The following is a 21989-nucleotide window of genomic DNA, read 5'->3' as shown; positions in this document are numbered from 1 at the left end:
GTTGATTGCTGGCGAGGAGGCATTCTGGTCTCTTTGTTTCCTTTTTATTGTCTCTTTTGAATGGTGTGTAAATGTTGTTTACCTCTATGTCCCTGTTGATGGCTGATTTGTCTGAATACCAAGACTCCAGGAATTCCCTCGCGTTTTTGGATTTAGCTTGGTCTAAGATGTTGACAGTTTCCCAGTTGAAACTGTGGTTGAGTCTGTCCATGTGTTGTGAGATTAAGGAGTTTTCATCATGTCTTCCAACTGCTAGTTGGTGTTCATAGATGCAGTCCACTAGTCTTCTGCCTGTCTGTCCTACATAGTGGTTGTTACAGTCCTTACACTGTATGTTGTAGATGACTCCTGTTTTTTCTTCTTGGACTACTTGGGCTTTTCGTTTACTTAAGATGTTTTGGAGGGCTTTAGTTGGTTTGTGTGCTACAGTGATGCCATGTGATTGTAATAGTCTGTTGGTTGTTCCTGAGACATTTCTGATGTATGGCAGTGTTATCCTTTCCATAGCTTGTGTTGGTTGTGCTGTAGTGGGTTGAGGGGGGTCAGGCATTTTTTGATAAAGTTGCATGGGTATCCATTTAGTTGGAAGATGTTGTATAGGTAGACTGTTTCCTTTTTCTGCTGTTCTGGTTGCTGCAGTGCGTTTGTACTCATCTGAATAATGTTCTTACACAGCTGTTTGGGTTGTTACTTTGGTAATGGAGCACTTAGTTAGTGTGGGTTGTTTTCTGATAGACTTGTGTTTCTAATTTGCTGTCACTTCCTCTGCTGATGTGGATATCCAGGAAAGGTAGTGTGTTGTTGTTTTCTTCTTCCCTTATGTATTTTATTCCTCTGAAGATGTTGTTGATTGTTTCATGTGTCTTCATGTTCCTTTTTATTATTTTTATTATGATGAAGGTATTGTCCACATACTGGATCCATGCTACAATAAGCTCCTTATTGCTCTTTAAATAGTGCTAGACTTACTTTTTAAGCACAAGTTTATAATGCTAGTCTTCTGCTGCACAGGTCAGTTTAAGCCTGGGAAAAGAACTGGGTTCTGCCAGCTGAATGTTGCCAGTGCTATCTCAAATGAGTTTATTACAGATTTTCCACTGTTTCTGTTAATGAAGGGGTTTACATGGCTGTGCTTTTCATTATTTTTATTACTTGGCAGTGCCATTTTGCATACTTATACGCCATTTTAAATACTCTAGAGATTACACTGGCAACAAAATTAGAACTCGACTTCTTGGCCACTCAGTGCCAGCACCAGCACACTTATAGCAAATGGCGGGTTGAGATGGTCTATTGCACATTTACATTTCTATCTGTGTAAATATATTGAATTCTTGTCAGAAATAGCTTGTCAGACCAGGTTTAGAGGAGGTGCACAAGGCAAAGTGGGAGGAAGAGCCCCTAATGGTTGTTGCAACCACTTCTCTCTAACTTTTCTTCCTGTCCTTGTGACCTGCCATCAAATTATTTTTGGATTTGTATGCTATATTGCATTTTGTATTATATATTGTATTTTTTAAATGCAGATTGGGTCTGTGACCCATAATAAAGTTATTTTTAGATATGGAGGTGCTGTTTCAGAAAAGCCCTAGATCATCCGCACCAAAAAAAACCCCAACCCCTGCCTAGTGCTTTCTCAGAATAGTATTCAGTCCACATGCAGTAACAGTCAGGGTGACAAATCTCTAGACTAAGCCTCTCCATACTGGCACCTTATCACTTTGGCAACATGAATCCTGCATCCCAGGCATCTATTTATCTATCTAATCCCATCCTACCACAAGGACAGCTACTAGTGGTTGTTTTCCTGCCAGTAGGTGATGCTTGTGGGAAGAGAAATAAAGCTGGGGAATCCACGAACATCTTTCCTTAACTTGTCCTGTACTAAAAGTGTAAGGACAGCAGCAGTTACCAACCGAGAAATGAGGCAGAATAGGACTTGGCCATCATCAGGGCAACAAAATTTATAGTGGCATACATTTCTGCTAATTCAAGGACTGGAGAAATGCAAATTAATGTGGCTGTAAGGAAGAGTTCTAAGCTATAGTATGATTTGTTTTGTTTTTGCTTGGTGTGTTATATGAACCCAGTCATTCTTTATTATTTATCCATTGTTTATTTTTTAATGTGCTGAGCAAACCCAGTTAATTATGGTTTATTGACTAAAATGTGGCAAATAGAGTTTGTGAGTCACTGAATATCTGTGCAAAGAATTAATCATGAACCCTTGTAGTTCTTTCGTTGCAGAGAACTGACATTAGAAATAAGCATGTAAGGACAAACCATATCAGGAATTTGTGCTTGGGGAAACTGGTTATAAGAATGGAAGCAAACAGGAAAAATAGAGTACTATGCCTCAATAATATTCAGCATTTGTAGATTCTGCATTTCTAGATTCTCCTTATCTATGTGAGTATTCAGCATTTGTAGTTTCTTCCTGTCCATGTGAGGAATACGTATTAGCTTTGGTGTAATGCTGCTTTATTGCACCCTAATGCTCTTTTTTTCTTTTCTTAAAAAAATGAAGGGGAAAAAAAATGTGATGCCTCTTATCCAACCTATCTTAAGCAGAAGGAGCTGCTTTCAACTTAAGTATAATTATTAGTCTGGAAACCCCGGGGACTGAAAGAAAAATCTAGAGTATTAAAGGGAAAGCATAGTATTGAGAAAAACTTGTCTAGAGTTTATCAGATAGGTAAGGTATCAGTCTTATGGGGGAATAAAGAGCATTATGTAAAGAAACTACTGTAATTCATCTGTAGGGTCAATACAAAGCAGTTTGCTACCTGCATTTTGCTGGTAATTATAAAAATATATGGTGCCTAAGATACATCAAGTTTTTAGGTACTTGAAGCAGAGAAGCCTATAACTAAAACAATAGCAATTGATTTGTGTGAATTGTTTGCTTCATATGTTCCTAATGTTAGCATATTGAAATGGATTCAAGACTGAATTGTGAACAGTTCATTTCTGGTTCATATTTTAGGACATCCTGGGAACTCCATCAGGAATATTAGGCAGGATGTTGGATTAGGACAGGGAAGACCCAGGTTAAGTCCACCTTCAGTCATGGAAGCTCAATGGGTGACTTTGAGCCACTGTCTCTCTCAGCCCAACCAATTGTTGTAGGAAAAAGGGAGGAGAAAGTGCTGCAAATATCACCCTGACCTCCTGAAAGAAAGGTAGTATATAAATCTAACAAATAAAATGAAATTAATAACAACAAGCATTTATTAAACTTGTGTGCCAGCTGACTCTCAGTTCTGGGTTTTGTTATCACCACATAAAATATGGGGATAACAATTGCAGTAATAATATTTAATCTTGTCAAGTTGCTAATAACAATGATAAAAATGCCTGTGAAATATTTATCCAAAGCTGCAATCAAATACACCAGGCTTATCCATCCTGCTGGGGATATTGTAGACCAGTGTTTCTCAACCTTGCCGAGTTTAAGATGGGTGGACTCCAACTCCCAGAACTCTCCAGCCAGATTGTTAAATATTTATTTATTATGAGTATTATTATTGAGTAATTTTTAATGAAGAAAACAACAATAATTAAAATAATGTGATTGAATAATGGGAGAATAGACTTTCCATTCTTGCAATCAATTACTTATGTAAGAACTGCAGATGTTAAACAAATGTGTTTACCAAATATTCTTTGGGATTTAAAGTATAATTATTTCACTGATAGAATTTTAAAAAATCAGTCATATAGTTCTGGCAGCTTTTGAAAAATGCACCGATTTGACAGAAAAGATCTTGAATAATATAAAGTTTAGGCATCAAAGGACAATGAAGAAAAATACATATTTTTTGTAAGTAGGCACAGCCATTATGGCATATTTTGTCTCAGAAATATTGTGAACACAGCCAGTCTCTGTGGACCACTCAGTGTTTACTGGGCGTCTCAAAATGAAACCTGGACAAGGAGACCTGGGGTGTGTGTATGTGTGCATGCGTGTGTGTCAATACTCAGCATTGCAGCTGTAAGTAATGGGCTAAAAGAGAGTACTTTCGTCTTACAGTAGAGTTTGAGAATCTTTTCAGCTGCCATCACACATTCTCTTGTACAGACTCCAAAGAAAGTAAAAATAGATTGAAATCTTTAATTTCTCTAAAATGAGCTGACAATCTCATTTTAAGAATGTCAGAATCTTTAGTCTAACAAGTAAATAAAATCTTGTATCAAGTCATGTGAGAATACTAAAACCCCATGAGACTTAACATTTTTGCCTAAAAATTGTAAGGTATTTGGTATCTTATACAATTTTTGCAATTTTTAATTGCTTGTAGATTTTGATTTGGAGATGTCATAGGAATCCATTGATGTCCTTGTTTGTTGTGTCACTGACTTCTGTCTTGGAGCATTAAAATAGGATTAAACAATGTTTGAGAGCTGAAGGCCACAATTCAGCCTCCTGGTCTTCTAGAGAGCCATAGCAGACCTTCTGGTGAATGTTTACATCACTGGAAGGGGCAGGTCACAATATTTTAACCCATTTGGGAGGGATAATAGAGGCATTTAAGGTTGGGAATGAGACCAGGAAACCTTGGGAGTCTCCCATTCTTACCCTTAACTCTCCTGAACTAAAAAAAACCCTGCTGTATATCACCATATTTTGGGCCAATATGAATTTATTTTCTGTGTCTTCTAAGGATGGGGAGGGGAGAAGTTTGCTTAATGAAGGCTTCCTATTCACATTCCCTTCCTTAAACCTTCCCCCCCCCCAACATGCATTCAAATTGGTTAGTTCAAAAACTGCAATTCCAGACAGATTTTATGGGTTTTAAGGACGGAAATGGAAGTGATTGCCGCCAAGAGATCAGTTGCTCCCAGTCCATACTGAAATGAAGCTTGGAGACCCAAATTTCAATTCTCCAATTACAATGACCAATTCTTCTCAGCATTGCCTGACAGTATAGTATTATATATTATTTTAGTGATAAAACCCCTACATCATAACAATAAAAATGAGAAAGGATTTCCGATTTAGAAACTTTAGCAACAAACATGTTGAAAGATAGCAGAGAAAGAAATGGTGAGAATAGAAGCATAGATATCTTCAGCTGCAAGAGGTAAAAGTAGAATCTTGATTGAGCTTGCCTCCTGTTGACTTAATGGACACATCAGCGTAGTCTTTAATGCAGACTATTTTTTGGTAGTTGTTTATCATTGTCTTCTCCTGGGACTCTTTTTCCAAATTCCAGTGCTGACACCTGACCAATCTCAGCTGATCTCAGAAAGCTGTGCAAGATCAGGTCTGGTTAATATGTATAATGGAGACCACCAGGGAATTGCAGGGCTCTTGGCTATATACAGTACTTGAAGTTGTGAGGAAAAAATTCTAGAAGGCAGCAATGGCAAACTACTTCTGTAATACAACCAAAATTGCATGAATGTAGTCACCAGGAATCAAGTCGAATTTGGAGGTTGATAATCCTTAAATGTAAAGTATAAAAGTACATATCACCCCAACTTTCTTGAAGGTATCTTGCAAACCATTTTTCACAGACGCATCTATACAATGTAGTCTTCTTATAACGAGCCAATAGCCAAGGCCGCTAACTTTGGCTTTCTCTGATCTGTTGTGAAAGTAGTTTTCCATCTTCTCCTGACACAAGTCTTGCTATATGCTGTGTTGTTTGGAGGTGACCATGGTGATGAAGTGGCAGGGCTGGGATCTGGCCACCTCCTATCGGCTGCTTATAACTGCTATATGCCCCCCCCCCCCGCCCTGTCACGTTCCCTCCTTGGCTTTGGTTTGTGCTGTTGGACTGACATGACACCAGGAGAGCAGTAGTACCAACACTGCTAGAGAAAGTGGGAAACCAGAACCTCTCTGGAGTGACCTTCCAGTCAAGGCATGTTTTTTCTACATAGGTTTGACAGGCAGATAGGTAGAACAGTACTGATACTTAAAGGTTCAGACAAGGGTTACTCTGCTTACCTCTCTAGTGATCTATGAAAACATGCCTCCTCCACTAGCCCACACTGGAGGGGGCCATTTGGTAAAACCACCACCCCCTCACTGGCAGGGAAATCTGTCAATTGCTACACCCTAACTTGCCCCACAGTAAATTAATAGGAGAGCACCACTTACTAGCCTTATAACTGAAGCAGAGTAAAGCTTAGCTGTGGGGAGAGAGCAAATTATGCTGGGGCACTTTTGTGCCATCTTGCAGAGGAATGCAATCAACCAATTGTCTGGAGGTGCCTTATACTGGGTCATTGTCAAACATGTTATTGCTGCTCTAGTGCAGCATTTCTCAACCTCAGCAACTTTAAGGTGTGTGGATTTCAACTCCCAGAATTCCCCAGCCAGCAAGGGTTGAGGTTGAGAAACGCTGCTCTGGTGCATGCTAGTCAGTTCCCATACAAAATCTGGTGTGATTTTGCCTCATGCCCTGAGTTGGGAAGTTAGCAACATGGGAGAGAAATAAATAGGAATGCAGACCGAATTCTCTGCCACAGCCTGGCTCATTAGCAGCCCTGCTCTTTTCCAGAAATGCCACACTCTCCTGTCAGCCCACATTGTTTAACAATATCACTGAACCAATGAACTATGATAAGAAGCAGTTGGAAACAGACAAAGAAATTTTATCTTTCTACAAGTGTCCAATATTCACCCTCCTGCAAAATCCACTTGCTGTATAATCCAGCCTATTCAAGAAATAATCTACTTGTAAAAATGCAACTAAATATGTACTCTTCATTTAGATACTGAAAATATACAGATCTTCTAAACCATGATTAATTTCCATTTGAGTAGTCTATCGTGACTTTATTGTTTGGGAAGTGATTTAATATTGTTTAGAGATTTGTACATGGCAAGTGTTCTGATGTAATTTTTAAAAATCTTAGGTATAATAAAAGCACTAAATTAAAACTAACTGGATTAGGATACCAGATTGCATCAAATTGCAGGAGGCTTGCAGCCAACAGTATAGTTCCAACAAAATGTACAGCTGGCTTTGTACAGGCAATTGGCAGTGGAAAAGGTAAGCTGCATTTCTTGATGAACAAGAAAACCTTGTTCTTCCAACAAAGCTACATTACCAGGCTTAACCCAATCAATCAATCAATCAATCAATCAATCAATCAACCAACCGACCCACCCACCCACCAACCCACCTACCTGTTGTATGGGGTAATGTTGGCCATGGAAAGGAAAAAAGAAAATCCTCAAGTACCCCTATTCAAGTACTTCCACTTACCTCAAGTAGCTCTTTGAATCCCATCCTCATGTATTTATACCTAGAATTTAACCCGATACATCCAAACCCAAACAAAACATTAAAAATGGAGAGGAAGAAGGGAGAAATATTGCCATATTTGAATGATGATCAAAATTTAATAATGAAGACCAGAAAAGAAAAAGAAAAGAAAATTATGATATATTTTGTTTATTATTGCTCTCAAAGGGCTTGATAGTCAAATATACAGGCTATGTTCTATTAAATGAGAAGAAAGTAGTGGAAAGTATAAAATCTATTCTTACTGTTCCAATCCAAATAAACTGATACAGTATTCTTTATGCCATACACTGCTATTTTGAGGAATATTCTTTCACATATACTCTGCTTATTTATGTGATTTTATCTGAAAGACAAACCAAAAAGATGGACTATCATTGTGCAGTTGTATATTTCAGTTTTCAAAATGGATGCGTCTTTCTAGATTTCAAACAAAATCTATGGTTTTAAAACAAAGTATGATCAGTATGTTAGGATATGAAAATAAAACAGAAGTGTGACATGTGTTTTTCCTCCCCATAACAGGCATGCACCACCTTCCATTATCTGCACAAAGCAGGAAGCAGACACCTGCTTTTTCTTCCTATTCTCAATGACCCTCCCTCCATTCCCACCCTGTCCCATTTGTTTCTGTCAAAATAGCTGGTTTTTATCTACCAGCACAGAACTCCTTGTAACTGCAACAGGAAACACAAGGCCTTTCTACTTGGCTTCTGTTAAAATATTTTCAATGTCTTTGTCAGAAAGCAATTATATTGCATTCGCCAAAGGGGAAAACACTTCCAACAAACAAGACTTATTTATCAAGCTTAAAAAAATCTGTTTGCCTAGTCAGAAAACAGAATCATTCTTAATGGTTTAAAAACAAACCCAAACAGAACCTATTTACTGAGTGAATAATCGAGAGTCATGTCTGGATTCTGCCCCTTCCCCCAAATTGCCTTATGTAACTTCCAATGAAGTTAATCAGAGCTCTCAGACCTTAGAGACAAGGTGGGTAGGATCCTTTGTAGGAAGCGTTACTGTCCATCCTGGGTCTGGTAGTGCAAAGGGGAACAATGCAGCAAAAAGTTGTTCTCTAAGTGTGCATGTGTTCATGCAGGAAATAAACGAATGTGCATTGAACTTTGCTGCAGTAGTTCCCTCTGCTAGAGACAAGTTGCAAAACTGCAAACCAAAACACTCTGGTAACACTTAAAATGAACTACAAAAGGCAGAGAACTTTAGCATTGTTAGTGTTTGAAGGTAAAATATGACATATTTACCTCTGGCTATGAAAGAATATTTAATCGAATTATTAAAATTAATAATATAAATCAGATAAGACTCTAAGTTTATGAAGAATTTTAGTTATAAAAGCTGAGTCAGATTCTGTATGTACGTATGTATGTAGTGAGCTGATGTCAAATTTCTTCCCAGCACTGAAATAAGAAGATAACCACGGCCACATGCTAATAAGTGAATACTTCCTTTCTAAATATTTGCAAACATCAGTCAGCACAGCTATATATTAAAGATATCCACTCACAGGTTCTATGAGGTTTCTTCCTGGTGGTTAACCACTGACATACAGTATCCATTAAAGAGCTGCCATGTGAGTCTAAATTTGGCCGGCACGCAGTCCAGCCTCACCGCTTTCCAAACAGGGGCACCACCCATGCACTGGAATTGGATACAGTTGCCCTCTAAAGCTATTTAGCTCCTCTAGATATATTTCCAAGCCAGAGAGAGTAAAAACCATTATTGGTAACGTTAGTGTGGCAGAAAATTAAAAAAAGGTATAACCTTACCCCAACCTCCAATGTTTAGGTATTAAAGCAACTGTTGGTTTACATGGCAATGTATACAGATAACCAAGCAACTTAGATCCTACCCCATCAACATGTTTACTTGAAAAACATCTTTTCTGATTGGAGATTAACATATTTTCAAGGAAGCATGTATCAGGTTCGAGCCCTAGAGGTACAACATTGTCCCCTAGATCTCAATGCAAGATCTTTCCATAGCGTGGTGCTGATTTTTTCATGTGTTTCGTAACATGCCATGCAGAAGAGTATGAGCAGAAGAGACTTTTTGAAGAAACTCTCAAGACCTAGAGACTGAGCACTCTGAGATACGCAGATCCAACTTACAGGCTCGTCGTGTCACTTTTTGTTTGTTTTCAAAGAAAGAAAAAAAGCAAAGCAGTATCTATGTAAGCAACGGAGCTAAACATGTTTCAGTTTTAATTAGAACAACATAGAGTAGAAAGATGTGCAAAAATGAAAGAGACTAGAATTGCATTAGGTTTTAGGAAGTTCTGGTTGAAAGAATGCATTTATCTGTTGGGTGATGCTTTCATGAAAGCACCACTGCTTTTGTGGAAGGTCATAATTATTAAAATAAAAATACTTCTAAAATAAAACGCCTGGAGGGATGATACGGCTTTTTCCAAGTGCTTTTCTCCCCGAGAAACATCTGTAAATAAACTAGACACTGTAGTTTGCTGCACTGGATGCTGATTTTTTTTTAAAAAAAACCCTAAGAACAGAGATTTTAGTTTAGCAAGAAGAAACATTCAAGTGTTTCTCTTGCAAAGCAAGTGTGACATTCTTGAAAGATAAACAGTTATCTGAAGATGCTTGTACTTCCCTCTGTTAATTCATCCTCCCATCTGCCACGAAGCAAAACAAAACAAAAAACATGAAGTTAGCCCAGATTTCTCTTCAAAAACTACAAATACAAGGATCCTTAATCAGGTAAGTAGTCAACTTTTTCCATGTCTCTTGAATCTTCCAAATTCTTCAGTCTTGGCTCAAGTATTATTAGTTATCAGTTAATAAGAAAAAAAGATAAGTTTTCTAAGTGTCTTTCTTTCCAATGAAGTTAATTTGATACCACTGTCTTTTATAGTCAAAAATGCATTTGTAAAATTATTTCTTTTTCTTGAATTCTTGGTTGCCATAGCTGGAGCCCTTTTCTATTTCCGTTACTCCTATCAGTCTGCGAACTCCAAAGGATGCTTTATATAGGAAGGAAAAAAGATTGCATTATTCCAGGAGTAATTTCAATATTCACTAGCAAAAAGTATGTACATGGACAAAGTAGATTCAAACAGATTCCAAACACATGCAGATTGGATAATTTCTGTGTTTTTTTTAAAAAAAGTACCAAAATCTTACACCAAGATAAAATCTGTATTTTTTACAAAATGAAATATATGCATATGCATTATTTAACCATACATTCAACTTTTTGCAAAATGTATGATGTTTCTACCAGCTATTAGGAAAAGGAAAGAACAATTCAGGATACTACAGCCCCATTTACTAGCAATCCTACTGCCACAGTTTTTACTTGAGAACAACACTTCGGAAGAAGAAAAATGGGTCAGGAAATCCCAAAGAATCTTCTGTACTAGTTGAGATAGACCCTTGCTCAGAACCATTCCTATTATCTAAGGGGCCTCTTCCTAGATTCACTAGTACAGCTAAGCCCACATGAACAAGTGCCAATGCTAAGTTGAATATCAAAAGGTAGAGAGGAATTGCATTGCTCACTTGCAAGGAAGAGCATCTTTGAAGCTCTTAGCATACATGGATGATTTGCAGCCAGATCAGCTTGTTGAGCACCAGCTGAGCTAAGGCAGGATACTTCAATAGGCTGAATGGTCTTGCAGTCAGATCAGACTTAAGTGAATACTACTTAAGTGTATTAAGTGTATATTACTTAAGTGTATTAAGTGTATATTAAGTGTATTCACTACTTAAGTGAATACAACCCAACAGGTCGAAAACTCACGTGAGTAGATAAATGGGTACTCTCACTCCAGTGGGAGGAAAAATGCTGGCGGCGCCTTGCACGGGAGTCGGGAACAGCTGCCGGTAAGCACGAAACCGCGCTCGCCCGAAAAAGGGCGCGAAGCAACGGAAACCCCGCCTCCTGCGCTCGCCAGCTGGGCTCTGCTCTAGGAAGGAAGCTCTGGCAAACCACTTCCGAAACAATTGCCTTGAAAACTGCAAAGGACTTGTCCAAAGCAGTCACTGCAGGGTCAGTAATGACTGAGCGCAGACCAAAAAAAAAAAAAACTTGTTCGGCTTCAAACCTGGACTCTGCATAAATTACAGATCTCTAGATCTCTGCCACTTGATAAGATGCAGGCAACTGGCCACATGCACATTTTCAATTCAGCATTTCCAGTCAACTCTAGCCAATTGTATTACCTGCCCCAACAAAGCCCAGAAATGCAAGAATCAGAAGGGGTGATCCACTTGCAAAAATTCCAAAACCGAATTTGAAAAGAGGAGAGAGAAGAACAGTAGCCCAGAAGACAAAGTTGATGAGAGTCCATGGTCTTCTGGGAGGTTTAAATTGTTGCCCAGGAAATACGCCTTCTTGATTATACTTCTCTTGTAAGGCATCCTTGAGGAGAGAAATAAGTTTTTTTAATGATCTAATTACTTATGCTTTCTTCTATATACCAGTATATTCGTAAGTACTATACAGTTTTTCAGTTGGGATAGGATATTGCCAGTAGAATTCTTCCCTACAAAGTGCCAGCTGTGAGCCAACTGAGGAAAAAATGGAAAACAAGCTGAGCAGCACAATATGTAGATTGCAGACAGGCAACTTTCAGGATCTGAGAACTCCATACACTCTCCAAAAGTGGCAGAACCAAAAGGGGGATGAATGGAGACAAAGGAATCAATCCATCCATCCATCCATCCATCCATCCATCCATCCATCCATCCATCCATCCATCCCAGGATATGAATTCAATGTATAAACAAACATTCTGCCACCAGCAGCAGTAACCGAATGATTTCAGGAGGCCCAGACAAATTGTATGAAAACTCAACAAACAGGACAGCACCCACTCAGGTGTGCTTGATCACCATTCTCCAACACTTCCCCCCTTAAAACTGAAGATAAACTATCCCAAAATTAGATACAGGCTCTGATACTGAAGCATCTAGAAAAAGAAAAAGATGCAATTCCAAAAATACTTCTGCTTCAAAGCACTTGGGGGAGGGGGCACACAGGCAATCCATAAGGTCATGGATTGCCCACACTTGATAACACTAATTTCAATCTCCCAAAGGAGACAAAGGAAAGAAGTGCTTTTGATCATGCTATAAATTATAGTATGAAATGTAATAAGATATTTAATTAAATCCAATATATAGCAATGATACCAAAAAATCTGGCCCATTGAGAAAATGTACATATATTTACTGATCAACTAGATGTGATTAAGGTCTTTCAAAGTTATTTTAAAGCTAATAGCAGACTTTGGGGCAAATCAAGTTAGGAGCATGGCCCTAAAGAAATACAGTAATTACACAGATATGATAGCAGGACAATTTTATTAACCCCCTTTAATAACTTCACAAACAACCATGCAAGATCTTTATTACAGAATTTTCCCATTGCACTTAAAGAAGAAATTTTTTTTGGAATTATCAATACTGTCTTTCCTTAAAAAAATCATTCTGTAGCACAAAGCTCTGCAAGATTTTAAATGCAAACAACTCATTTACCTTTTCCTGATAAAGTGTATGGAGCCACTTCGCTGCTTCCTTTTCATCCAAAGGGATATCTTCTAAAGGAAACCTCCTAGGTTGTTGAAAAAAGGTTCAATAAAGAGTTTTTATCAAAGTGACAATAAATACAATATGAAAATATCTTCAGAATTAGAAGCTGCGTGTATTTTGGAATGCTGGGTACAAATAACCAGGATGTTAACATCTCTCTGTCTCCTTTTACTATACCTCTATATCCATAAAAATGCATTTTATGAATGCACCCTTGCATTGAACATAGCTACAAGAGGTGATATATGAAAAATGTAGCAGTAATTCAATACAGCCATCACTTAGATTGTACTTAAGAGTAGATATTACTTTCTGTCTCAGTCTTAGAATATCTTCATAACAAAAAAATGTTTTTGCAGATGGCAAAATGCCATTCTTACACTCTTGAGCAATCACTGTCAAATCTGAAACAAACAATGACTTAACCTCAGAAATTCTCACTTCAGAAATGAGTGGTGAAATTATATTCCCTGAATTGAAGTATTTTTTTCTTATCTCCTATGCCAAGAACCTATCTTCCCTGATTCTGCTGACAATCTAACATCAAAAGATGAAATGTCATGGTGACAAGACTGAGCTCTGAGCATCTGGTTGAAATCTTGACTTTACATGAATTCTTGCACAAGAGAAGCAGCAAAGAGAACAACCTGCGCAATATAAGAACCTGAACCATTGAGTATCCTGGGATGCAGCCCCCTGAAACCTGTTTAGGTGAACTTCCAATCATTTCATCTGGTCTTGTGCTGGAAATGCTCCTGGCAGAGTAGCCCTATGGAGTGAAACTGATTTAGCTTTGCTAAATTTTCTGCACAGCCTCTGTAAGATTTTATGTGTCAGATGAACCTTACAAAAATTTACTTAGGCTGCAACCCTATGCATACTTACCTGGGAATAAAACCCTCTGAACACAATGGAACTTACTACTGGGTAAACATATATAGGATTGCACTGTTTATTCATAGTTATGTAGAAGGTTGCTGAAAGGTGTACAAGTCTGAACACGGCCATCCATTGAATATTTTGCTTGTAGAATATCCACATTGAACCTAAATGGCTACAAAAGTGGCATACATCTGTAACCTTCAGTAAGATATATGGCTAAGCTATTCGTTTTTCCCTTGCTGGACAATACCAATCCCTATTCCTGTTCTCTGCATAGAGCTCTCTAAATTATCTGTCAGTGCAAACTGTATTGTCACATCCTGCAATACATTTGCCACTAGAGGGAGCCGATGGCAAAGATCATCTAATGAACAATTTTCTTATCTGAAGCCAATTGTGAACATGGAAAAAAAGCATTTCTTTTATACAGAAAGGGAAATGTGTCTTCTGGAAAATGTATTGCATTGATTTAAAGTCCCCCAATCCCAAGACGGCATGGCCAACATCTGTTAGATCCTTATCACATTCAAACAAATTCAAAGACTTCACTAAGGTCCTGATTCCTTTCTTAAAAATAGAAAGAGAGAATGGAGGCTGAGTATAAATTCCCAGGAGAAGGCCCTCTTCCACTTTTGCAAGGTGTATTTTATATAAGACAAATTTTTGGAGTTTTGAAAGTTGTATATCTACTGACCATATTAAGCTTTCATACTAAACCTAAAACCAAGTGAAACAACATAGAAAGTAAATGACCACATTTTAAAGAATTTGACTATCTTAGATGCATATGTTTGCCTCTATCCTCTAATATTAATATTAATATTAAAACAAATCTCTTCCAAACTGAAAAGCTAAAGATGGGAAAGTATAGAGGTGAGGGTGGCAGTTTTATTGCAATAATTGGACACAGTGACAGCTTTCAGCTGTGAACCATGCTCACGCACTCACCTGACACACATATCTGCTTCGTATTTCTTCCCATACAGAATTCCTAGTAAGGATGGGTTCTTGTTTCCTCTGAAGTTTAATGTTACATCATATACTGCTGAAACTAATGCAAGAAAGATAACATTATTATTTCAATATTCAAACAGCTGGAATTCAACTGGTTATTAATTATATTAAAAGACACAAATATATATACTATTATATATATTAAATGTGTGTGTGTGTGTGTACTATTGTATCTATGTTTCAGATATAATGGTTGCTAGTGGCAGCAAAGAGCTCTAGTGGTCATGCAGCGTCAAGGCCTAACCCAAGAACAGCGGGGAAACAGTCCAGTTGAGTAAAGTTCCTTTATTTGCTTACACCATACAGAGAGAAACTTGCCAGACTAAATCTGTACTACTGCGACTAGTGGAGATACCCTGGGAGATTCTAGGGAGCAGCTATCCTGAACCTCTTATGCTTTCCGCGCTCTCCCTGTGGACTGTGTTGTCTTTTGTCTCCTTTCCCTTCCTGGAATGCATCTCTTCCCTCCTGATAGCCTCACTCTCTGTTGCTATCCACTCTTTGTAGATACATTCCATCACATGCAGATTTTTGCACTCCAGCTGTCGGTACACCTGAATCTGGAAGCCCACCATTCTGTAAGCTTACTGTGTGTTCTATTTGCCAGACAGATTATGAAGAATCTTGACTGTGCAGCCATTCTAACAAACGAGTGGATAGGTCAGGCACATCTATATTGTAATAACTTACATACTTGCTCCTGTTCTTTTACTAGGTTTGGATAATGCCAAAACCTCACCTGTCTACAATAACGGGACTGAAAGCCATGAACTGATGGTGATTTCAAATTCTGATTTGGATGCAGACAATGCCTTACAACCATTAGTTCAGCAACCGTTCAAAGTTACGATGGTGGTTACGACTGGTCCTTGGAGTTCCAGCTGTCCCAGCATCCCTGCAGTCACTTGAACGCGATCTGGGCCCTTGACAACTGGTTCGCACTTATGACCGGTGGCAGCGCCCACAATCAACGTTGTTGATCGCCACTTGCAACGTTCCCTGCTGGCTTCCCCAGAAACTCAATGGGGAAGCTGGCAGGGAATGTCCAAGTTGCTGGGTAAGTCTCCCCCATCTGCACACCCTCCCCCAGCTCCCCTGCCCTTGCATCATGCTGGCCACCTGCGCATCCCGTGAACCCTTCCCAACCTGCGCCTCACCCTTGCACACTCTCCCCAACCCTCATGCATCTTCCCTGACCCGCACCCTCATGCACCCTCCCTGACCCTCATCATGCCTCTCATGCCCCCCTCACATACCCTCCCCGATCTTGTGCACCCTCCTTGACCTATGCTGCATCTCTTCCGCACCCCATCACACTCGCGCACCTTCCCCGACCCACATTGTGCCTCTCACCACCCCCTTGCACCTTCCCCAACCCTCACCTCATCTCACCTCTCGCACATCCCCTCGCACCATTGTGCACCTTCCCCCATACTCCCTTGCAGCCCCTTGCTCCCTCCCCCACCTGGCAGTAGCCACTTAGCTGCCTGCCGGCCTGAGACTTGCAACTTCCTGCTGGCTTCCCTGCTGACTTTGGTTGTGGGAAGCCATAAGGAAGTTGCCTTGCCTAACGACTGTGCGATTCAGTTAACAACGGTAACTGGACTGGAGGGATTGCCATCACTAAACAATGCAGTCGCACTTTATGACTGCATTGCTCAGCAACGGAAAATCCGGTCCCAACTGCCGTTGTAAGTTGAAGACTATCTGTATATTTAAATGGAACACTACCATACTCCCCTTCCCTAGTCCATCTCTTGAGTGGCTGGAATGGAATCAAAAGCATTCACTTCTCTTTTAAACCACAATTTGTAGTTTCATCTAAACTGAAGCAAGCAAATTGTGTTCAGTTTTGTACTTAGCTAAGATATGTTTTAATTAGCGTTTACAGTGCCGAAGCGCATAAACAATTGCTGGGTTCCTGTGAACAGTAAGTTCTAAAAGCATGGTTCTCATATGCAGTGTGTATGCACATATGCACACGTGAGTGTGCATAAATATTTATTACAGTCAATAACCAGTCCATAAAAGACACTGCGTACATAAAACAAATACCAATTAATTAATTAATTAGATAAGCATGTCAATCAAACTGCTGCACATCTTACATAATACATACTAGAATTTGACCACAGTTAAAGCAACAGAATCACTTCAGCCCAAAAGTAAGAGTTATAAATAAAACTGATCCGAATCACCAGGGAATTTGATTAAATGTGAAGTTAACAATTCATGGCAGATATCAGCATAAAACAAACAGTATAGTAAGATGTGTTTGGTGGTTTCAATGGCTGCTTCTCCACGTGGGCATAGTCTAGGTTTGAATGGAACCCCTTGCATCTCCCCTCTAAAACCGCTGATGGGAGTACACTGAACTGTGCCAAAGTTATGGCCAGTGGTGTTCTGGAGCTGGCTTGCAACACCCTATTGTTAAATGTTTTGAAATTTTGCAAGCCAGTTGACAACAGAAGTGAGCCTCGACCCCTAACATGCCAATCAGGTGTTCTACAGCTAGTGGCGCAGTGTGGCAGCAGCAATGGAGCCAACACAACCAGTTCTTAAACATTTAGCAGCACCCCACTAGTTAGGGCCCTCCTATGTTTGGGGACAGTAATTTGATTTAAATATCTAGCAGGTCTGAAAGGGATGTGAGGGCTACTTAGAAATACAACTTTTGGGAGAAACATCAGATCTAACTGAATATCAGTGTGCTTAAAAATGCTTGACTGCCTCTAGCATATGCTCATGCAAGAACACAAATGAAAGAAAACCACAAGAGTTCCAGTTTCTTATGTATTTCCTTGGCCCAAAATAAAACCAAACTATCAGAAAGGACTTGGGGCGGGGGGTGGGGGGGTTAAAACTGCCAGGGAGAAAAATAGTTTAATGCAATATGTTGAAACATGTATTCGGGCACTGGATTCAGTCTTACTGATATCAGTCTGTCTTTACTTTTTAATGTGAATGAGGATTATATATCCTCAATTATAAAGTAAAATAATTGATTCTCTGTCAGAGAAAAGAAATGGTGTGTATTTCTAAGCCCATTTAGCTTTGAGATCCACAGAGCTCCTTTAATGCTGCTGGCTGGAAGAATGTAGTTAAGCATTTAATCCATCCATAGTATTTAGCCAGCCATCTGTCCTATTTAACAACTTTTCCTATGTGGTATAACATGAACTTACATCTCATATGCATGCTGGGAGTGTTAATTAGGCAATGTTTGCACACCACTTAGAAATGTGAAGTGCTAAGTAGCATTATTATTTTCTCTGAATTCAAAAAGAAAACTAATCAATGTATTAAGATTTATTTACAGTACATGACCAAGTTCATCATTTTAAATACCAACTTTTGTATCAATACAGATATTGCATGTTGAAAAATTTAGTGACCATCGCAACAATTATGCTAAGAAATCATATTCACAAACGCTGTTAAGTGAGGCCATGATACCTGTTCCCCTGAGACACTGGACAGCAGTTGTAAAACCTTTGGTTCTGGGCAACAAGTGATATTTGAGTTTAGGCAATCCTTTGGATTCAGCCACCTCCATACTGATACGATGCTTAGTTTCGGTAAATCGAGTTCCTTCGCAGTATAAGAGAAACTGTAGCATAAAAGGGGGTGGGTGGAGAAATCCTGCATTACAAAACTGTTCAATTGTTTTACAAAAAGATTTAGGGAATGAAGACAACTAAAATAAATATAGTTTTAAATCTGGATGCAAAGTCTTCTGCCTTAGAAGAAAGATTAGAAGACATTCACAGCCTATTAGACGTTTGCCCTGAAATCTCTCTGAAAAAAAAATGTTTAAATTAATTCCCTAGCATGCTGGCTAGGGAATTCTGGAAGTTGAAGTCCACACATCTTAAAGGTGCTAAGGTTAAGAAACACTGCTATAGATGATGAGGAATGCCTCCCAATGTTCTTGGATACCAGTAACTCATCCCCAGAACTTCCCTCATTTCTGGCATCCTACCTTCATTACACCATCACTCCCAAAACCAGAAGCAATAAGCAGCAGTTTGGACCAAACATCCATTTCAGAATCAGAACACAACCTTGCTCCCTGCAGTGTTCTTTCAAAGCCACCAATCCTTGCAATAATACTTTATTCCTCAAAATCACTATATTATGACTAAATTAGTGCTACCATCTCCGGGCTGCAAGAGTCCAAGTGAACATTACATGACAGCAAAGTTTTCTGCTGTGGTTGTTCACATTTTTGCAGCCCAGATAGGAAAGCATCCCCAATGTCTCTGCTCCCATTGTTGAATGAGAAGTTCTAAAGCAGGGTTCCGCTTGGGTTGTCTTGAATGCTAGAAGCTTTCCTGTGAATAGGAGCCTCGCTTGAACAGGTCCCAGGGAGCACAAAGGATTCTACTGTATTAAAACAAAGGAGGATACAAGCCTGACCCTGTGAGAGCCCTGGAGATGGGGTTAGCAAGCATGGCCCTATTCCTCTCTTTAGATTGCTTTAACTGTATTGTACCAATAAGTGATGGTTTGCTTCAATTATGATTGATCTGTGTGAATGTTACATCCATCTGTAAATTACTAAGGACAGAATATAATGAGATATCCTGAAAAAACTAAGGATTTAATTATTAAATTAAATACTGTTATTAAACAGTATACATCCACATATGACAGGAACGACAGACTGTGCACTGTATATGACCAATGTTATGTCTTATAAAAACACATAAATGCAATACACATATCCATACAAAACTGTATTTTTCATCATCCCATTAAAAGAGTTGATGTGCAGAACTTCACTTACCCACATATACTCAGGATAATCAGATAGTCGTTTTAGGCCTTCAATAACAGTGTCTCTATCTTCTTCCCATTTCCTTTTGCAAAAAACAATCTCCAAGAAGTACCATGTCCAGCCAATTATGGGCACATACAGTAGTTCTTTCTTAGCAAGAACTTTTGAACTCTAAAACACACACACACTTTATTTGCATTTGTTCATCTGAAATGTATAATTTGCAAATACAACTGCTTTCAAATGTTTTCTGAAATGGCCTAAAGAATTTCTCCTAACTTATCTGCTTCCTGTTCAAAAACCTGTGGTGTAGGTTAGATTGAACCAATATTTACCCCAAGATCACCCAACAAGTTAATAGCAAAGTGTGACTTGCAAATTTTGCCTCCCTATCTAAACTACGTTGGCTCTCTTGTATTTAATTTAATTATTTAATTTAATTATTTAATTTAATTTAATTCAATAAATTGGCACCAAAAAAAAGGTCTAATCTAAGAACTTCCTAAACAAAACAAAACAAAAGCAAAACATCCAGTTTCCCAATTCCAGTTACAATGAACAAAGCTATAAATTAAGACCACTCACCCCTAACACACCAAACCGTTCTGTCATGGTCCAGCCACACAGAAAATCTATTTCAAAATTGTGATTGAGAATGATGATGGCATGTTCTTTTCCAAATGTATCAATTGTGGCCTGGTCTGAGAATAAAGTGCATTCTGTTCCAGACCACCATTCCAGCAACATCACTAACTCTAGATCATAGGAGACAAAAAAAAAAAAATCAAAGATATTAGGTATGACAAAGCCTATTCTATCTTGGTCTTTGCTACTGCTTTAGATATTAATTCTACAATTACATTACTTACAGAGGGCAGAAGAAAGCAACATGTAGCCTACAACTCCGGGTTTATTATTGGGCAGGCCCAGGTTCATATTTTAAAACAGCAAGTTTTCTAGATTTCAGAGTGCATAGAAATTTTAATTCAATGAAATTGACAAAGGTTTCCAATATAGTTTAATCCCAAACAAGAACACCATTCGTATTACCAGGAAGTATATCATTTTTCAAAAGCTCTTATAACACCAGGGGCATAACTTTGCCAACTCTGCCAGCTGTTAAACACAGTTAAATCATTCGGGCTTATGCATAGGACTGTATATTACTTTCCCCCTAATCTTCCTTCTCTCCATTCTGCACCATAATTTTACTCTGTTGATATTTCTTACAAACACAATATAGCTTGAGGCAAAAATGTGAAGCAGAGCTGAAATACTGACTTCACTAGAACTACGGAAAAGAGTCCTAGTTATTTATTTGTGTGTGTGTGTGTGTGTGTGTTTGTCTATTTAATCATAACTCCTACAATATTTTTCCAGTGCTAAATATTCGTAATTGTTGGTTGAAAATTGAATAAATGGTACATTATGTTCTACAAGACTTAGCCAGCTAGCCTGTTATAACAGAGATAGAGTACAATTAAGGTACACTGTTAATGAGTCCAACCTTTAAGCTTCTTCATTTTAATACTTTGTTTAAATATTAATAGATTTCGCTTTGTTCAATCTGCTGATTGGCAAGCCTAAAACAGAATTATTTAGCTGTCAGCCTAGGCAAAGCTTTTTGTTTTCAATGCTCTAAATCTCAAAAGCCATGAAACAGGATTTATGTCAAAAGTTTAGAAGAGTAGTTTCTAGATGCATTTCCCCCCCATTGTTGAGTACAATATTTTGTTTTTGATGAGTGATAAATTATTCCATACTACTAATAAATATCAAAATTGACACATAACATAAAAGGGGAAACAGATGCAAGTAAAGTTCTAATCAAAGAACTTAATTAGATCAGGGGCCCCGTGATTATTAGAAGGCAACAATGCATGGTCACAATCCAATATTTTCTTGTGATGTCATTGCAATTTGGGAATGGAAATGCCAAAATGTCTAAAATCCAAAAAAAGAAAAAAAAATCATAGATCTAATTCCTTGAACCCACTGGAATTTTACTATTGTTTTTGCAAAAATAACAGTCCCAGCAGGAACACTAGGCTGCTTATAAAGCAAAGAGCTGTTACAAATGCTGACAAAATGGAAGCCAGCTGTTCAATGAAAAAGTCAAATGTTTCATTACAGGAATGGAAACCCCTGTGTAAAATGATGATAAGATGACCCCTAAAAGCTAAATGTTTTTTTCCCCCCCATCTTTGGTCCTGGATGGGGTAGCACTGCCCCAGATGGACATGGTGCGCAATATGGGGGTCTTTGTCAGGCCCAGCCCAAGAACAACGATGAAACAGTCCAGTCGAGTACAGTTCCTTTATTTGCTTACACCTTATAGACAGAATCTTGCCAAACTAAATCTATACTACAGCAACTAGTGGATATACCCTGGGAGATTCTAGGGAGTGGCTATCCTGAATCTCTTACTCTTCTCACGCTCCCCAGCAGACTGTGTTGCCACTTGCCTCCTCTTCCCTC

At 38.6% G+C, this 21989-nt stretch overlaps 1 protein-coding gene across 8 annotated transcripts in view; it reads right to left on the bottom strand.

The window, feature by feature from the left end:
* Nucleotides 1-9631: 9631 nt before the first annotated feature.
* The window catches only part of AGPAT3 (1-acylglycerol-3-phosphate O-acyltransferase 3), an 80097-nt gene continuing 67739 nt past the window's right edge, over nt 9632-21989 (bottom strand). For 7 of the 8 annotated variants that reach the window (XM_088144717.1, XM_088144718.1, XM_025165497.2 and 4 more), the window contains 7 exons: nt 20097-20266; nt 19521-19682; nt 18188-18341; nt 14666-14768; nt 12782-12857; nt 11465-11663; nt 9632-10263 (listed from right to left, as the gene is read on the bottom strand). In XM_088144717.1, coding sequence (XP_088000843.1) covers nt 10175-10263; nt 11465-11663; nt 12782-12857; nt 14666-14768; nt 18188-18341; nt 19521-19682; nt 20097-20266 — 953 coding nt within the window. In that variant the 3' untranslated portion in view covers nt 9632-10174. The other variant, XM_088144720.1, reaches the window with a different exon arrangement.

This window comes from Python bivittatus, unplaced genomic scaffold (genome assembly GCF_059951505.1).
Source record: "Python bivittatus isolate LINGU-HERP-01145 unplaced genomic scaffold, Pbiv_v1 ctg000350_np1212, whole genome shotgun sequence".
Taxonomy (NCBI): Eukaryota; Metazoa; Chordata; class Lepidosauria; order Squamata; family Pythonidae; genus Python; species Python bivittatus.
Note: the sequence above shows the minus strand (reverse complement) of the source record. Positions and strands in the feature narration are given on the sequence as shown.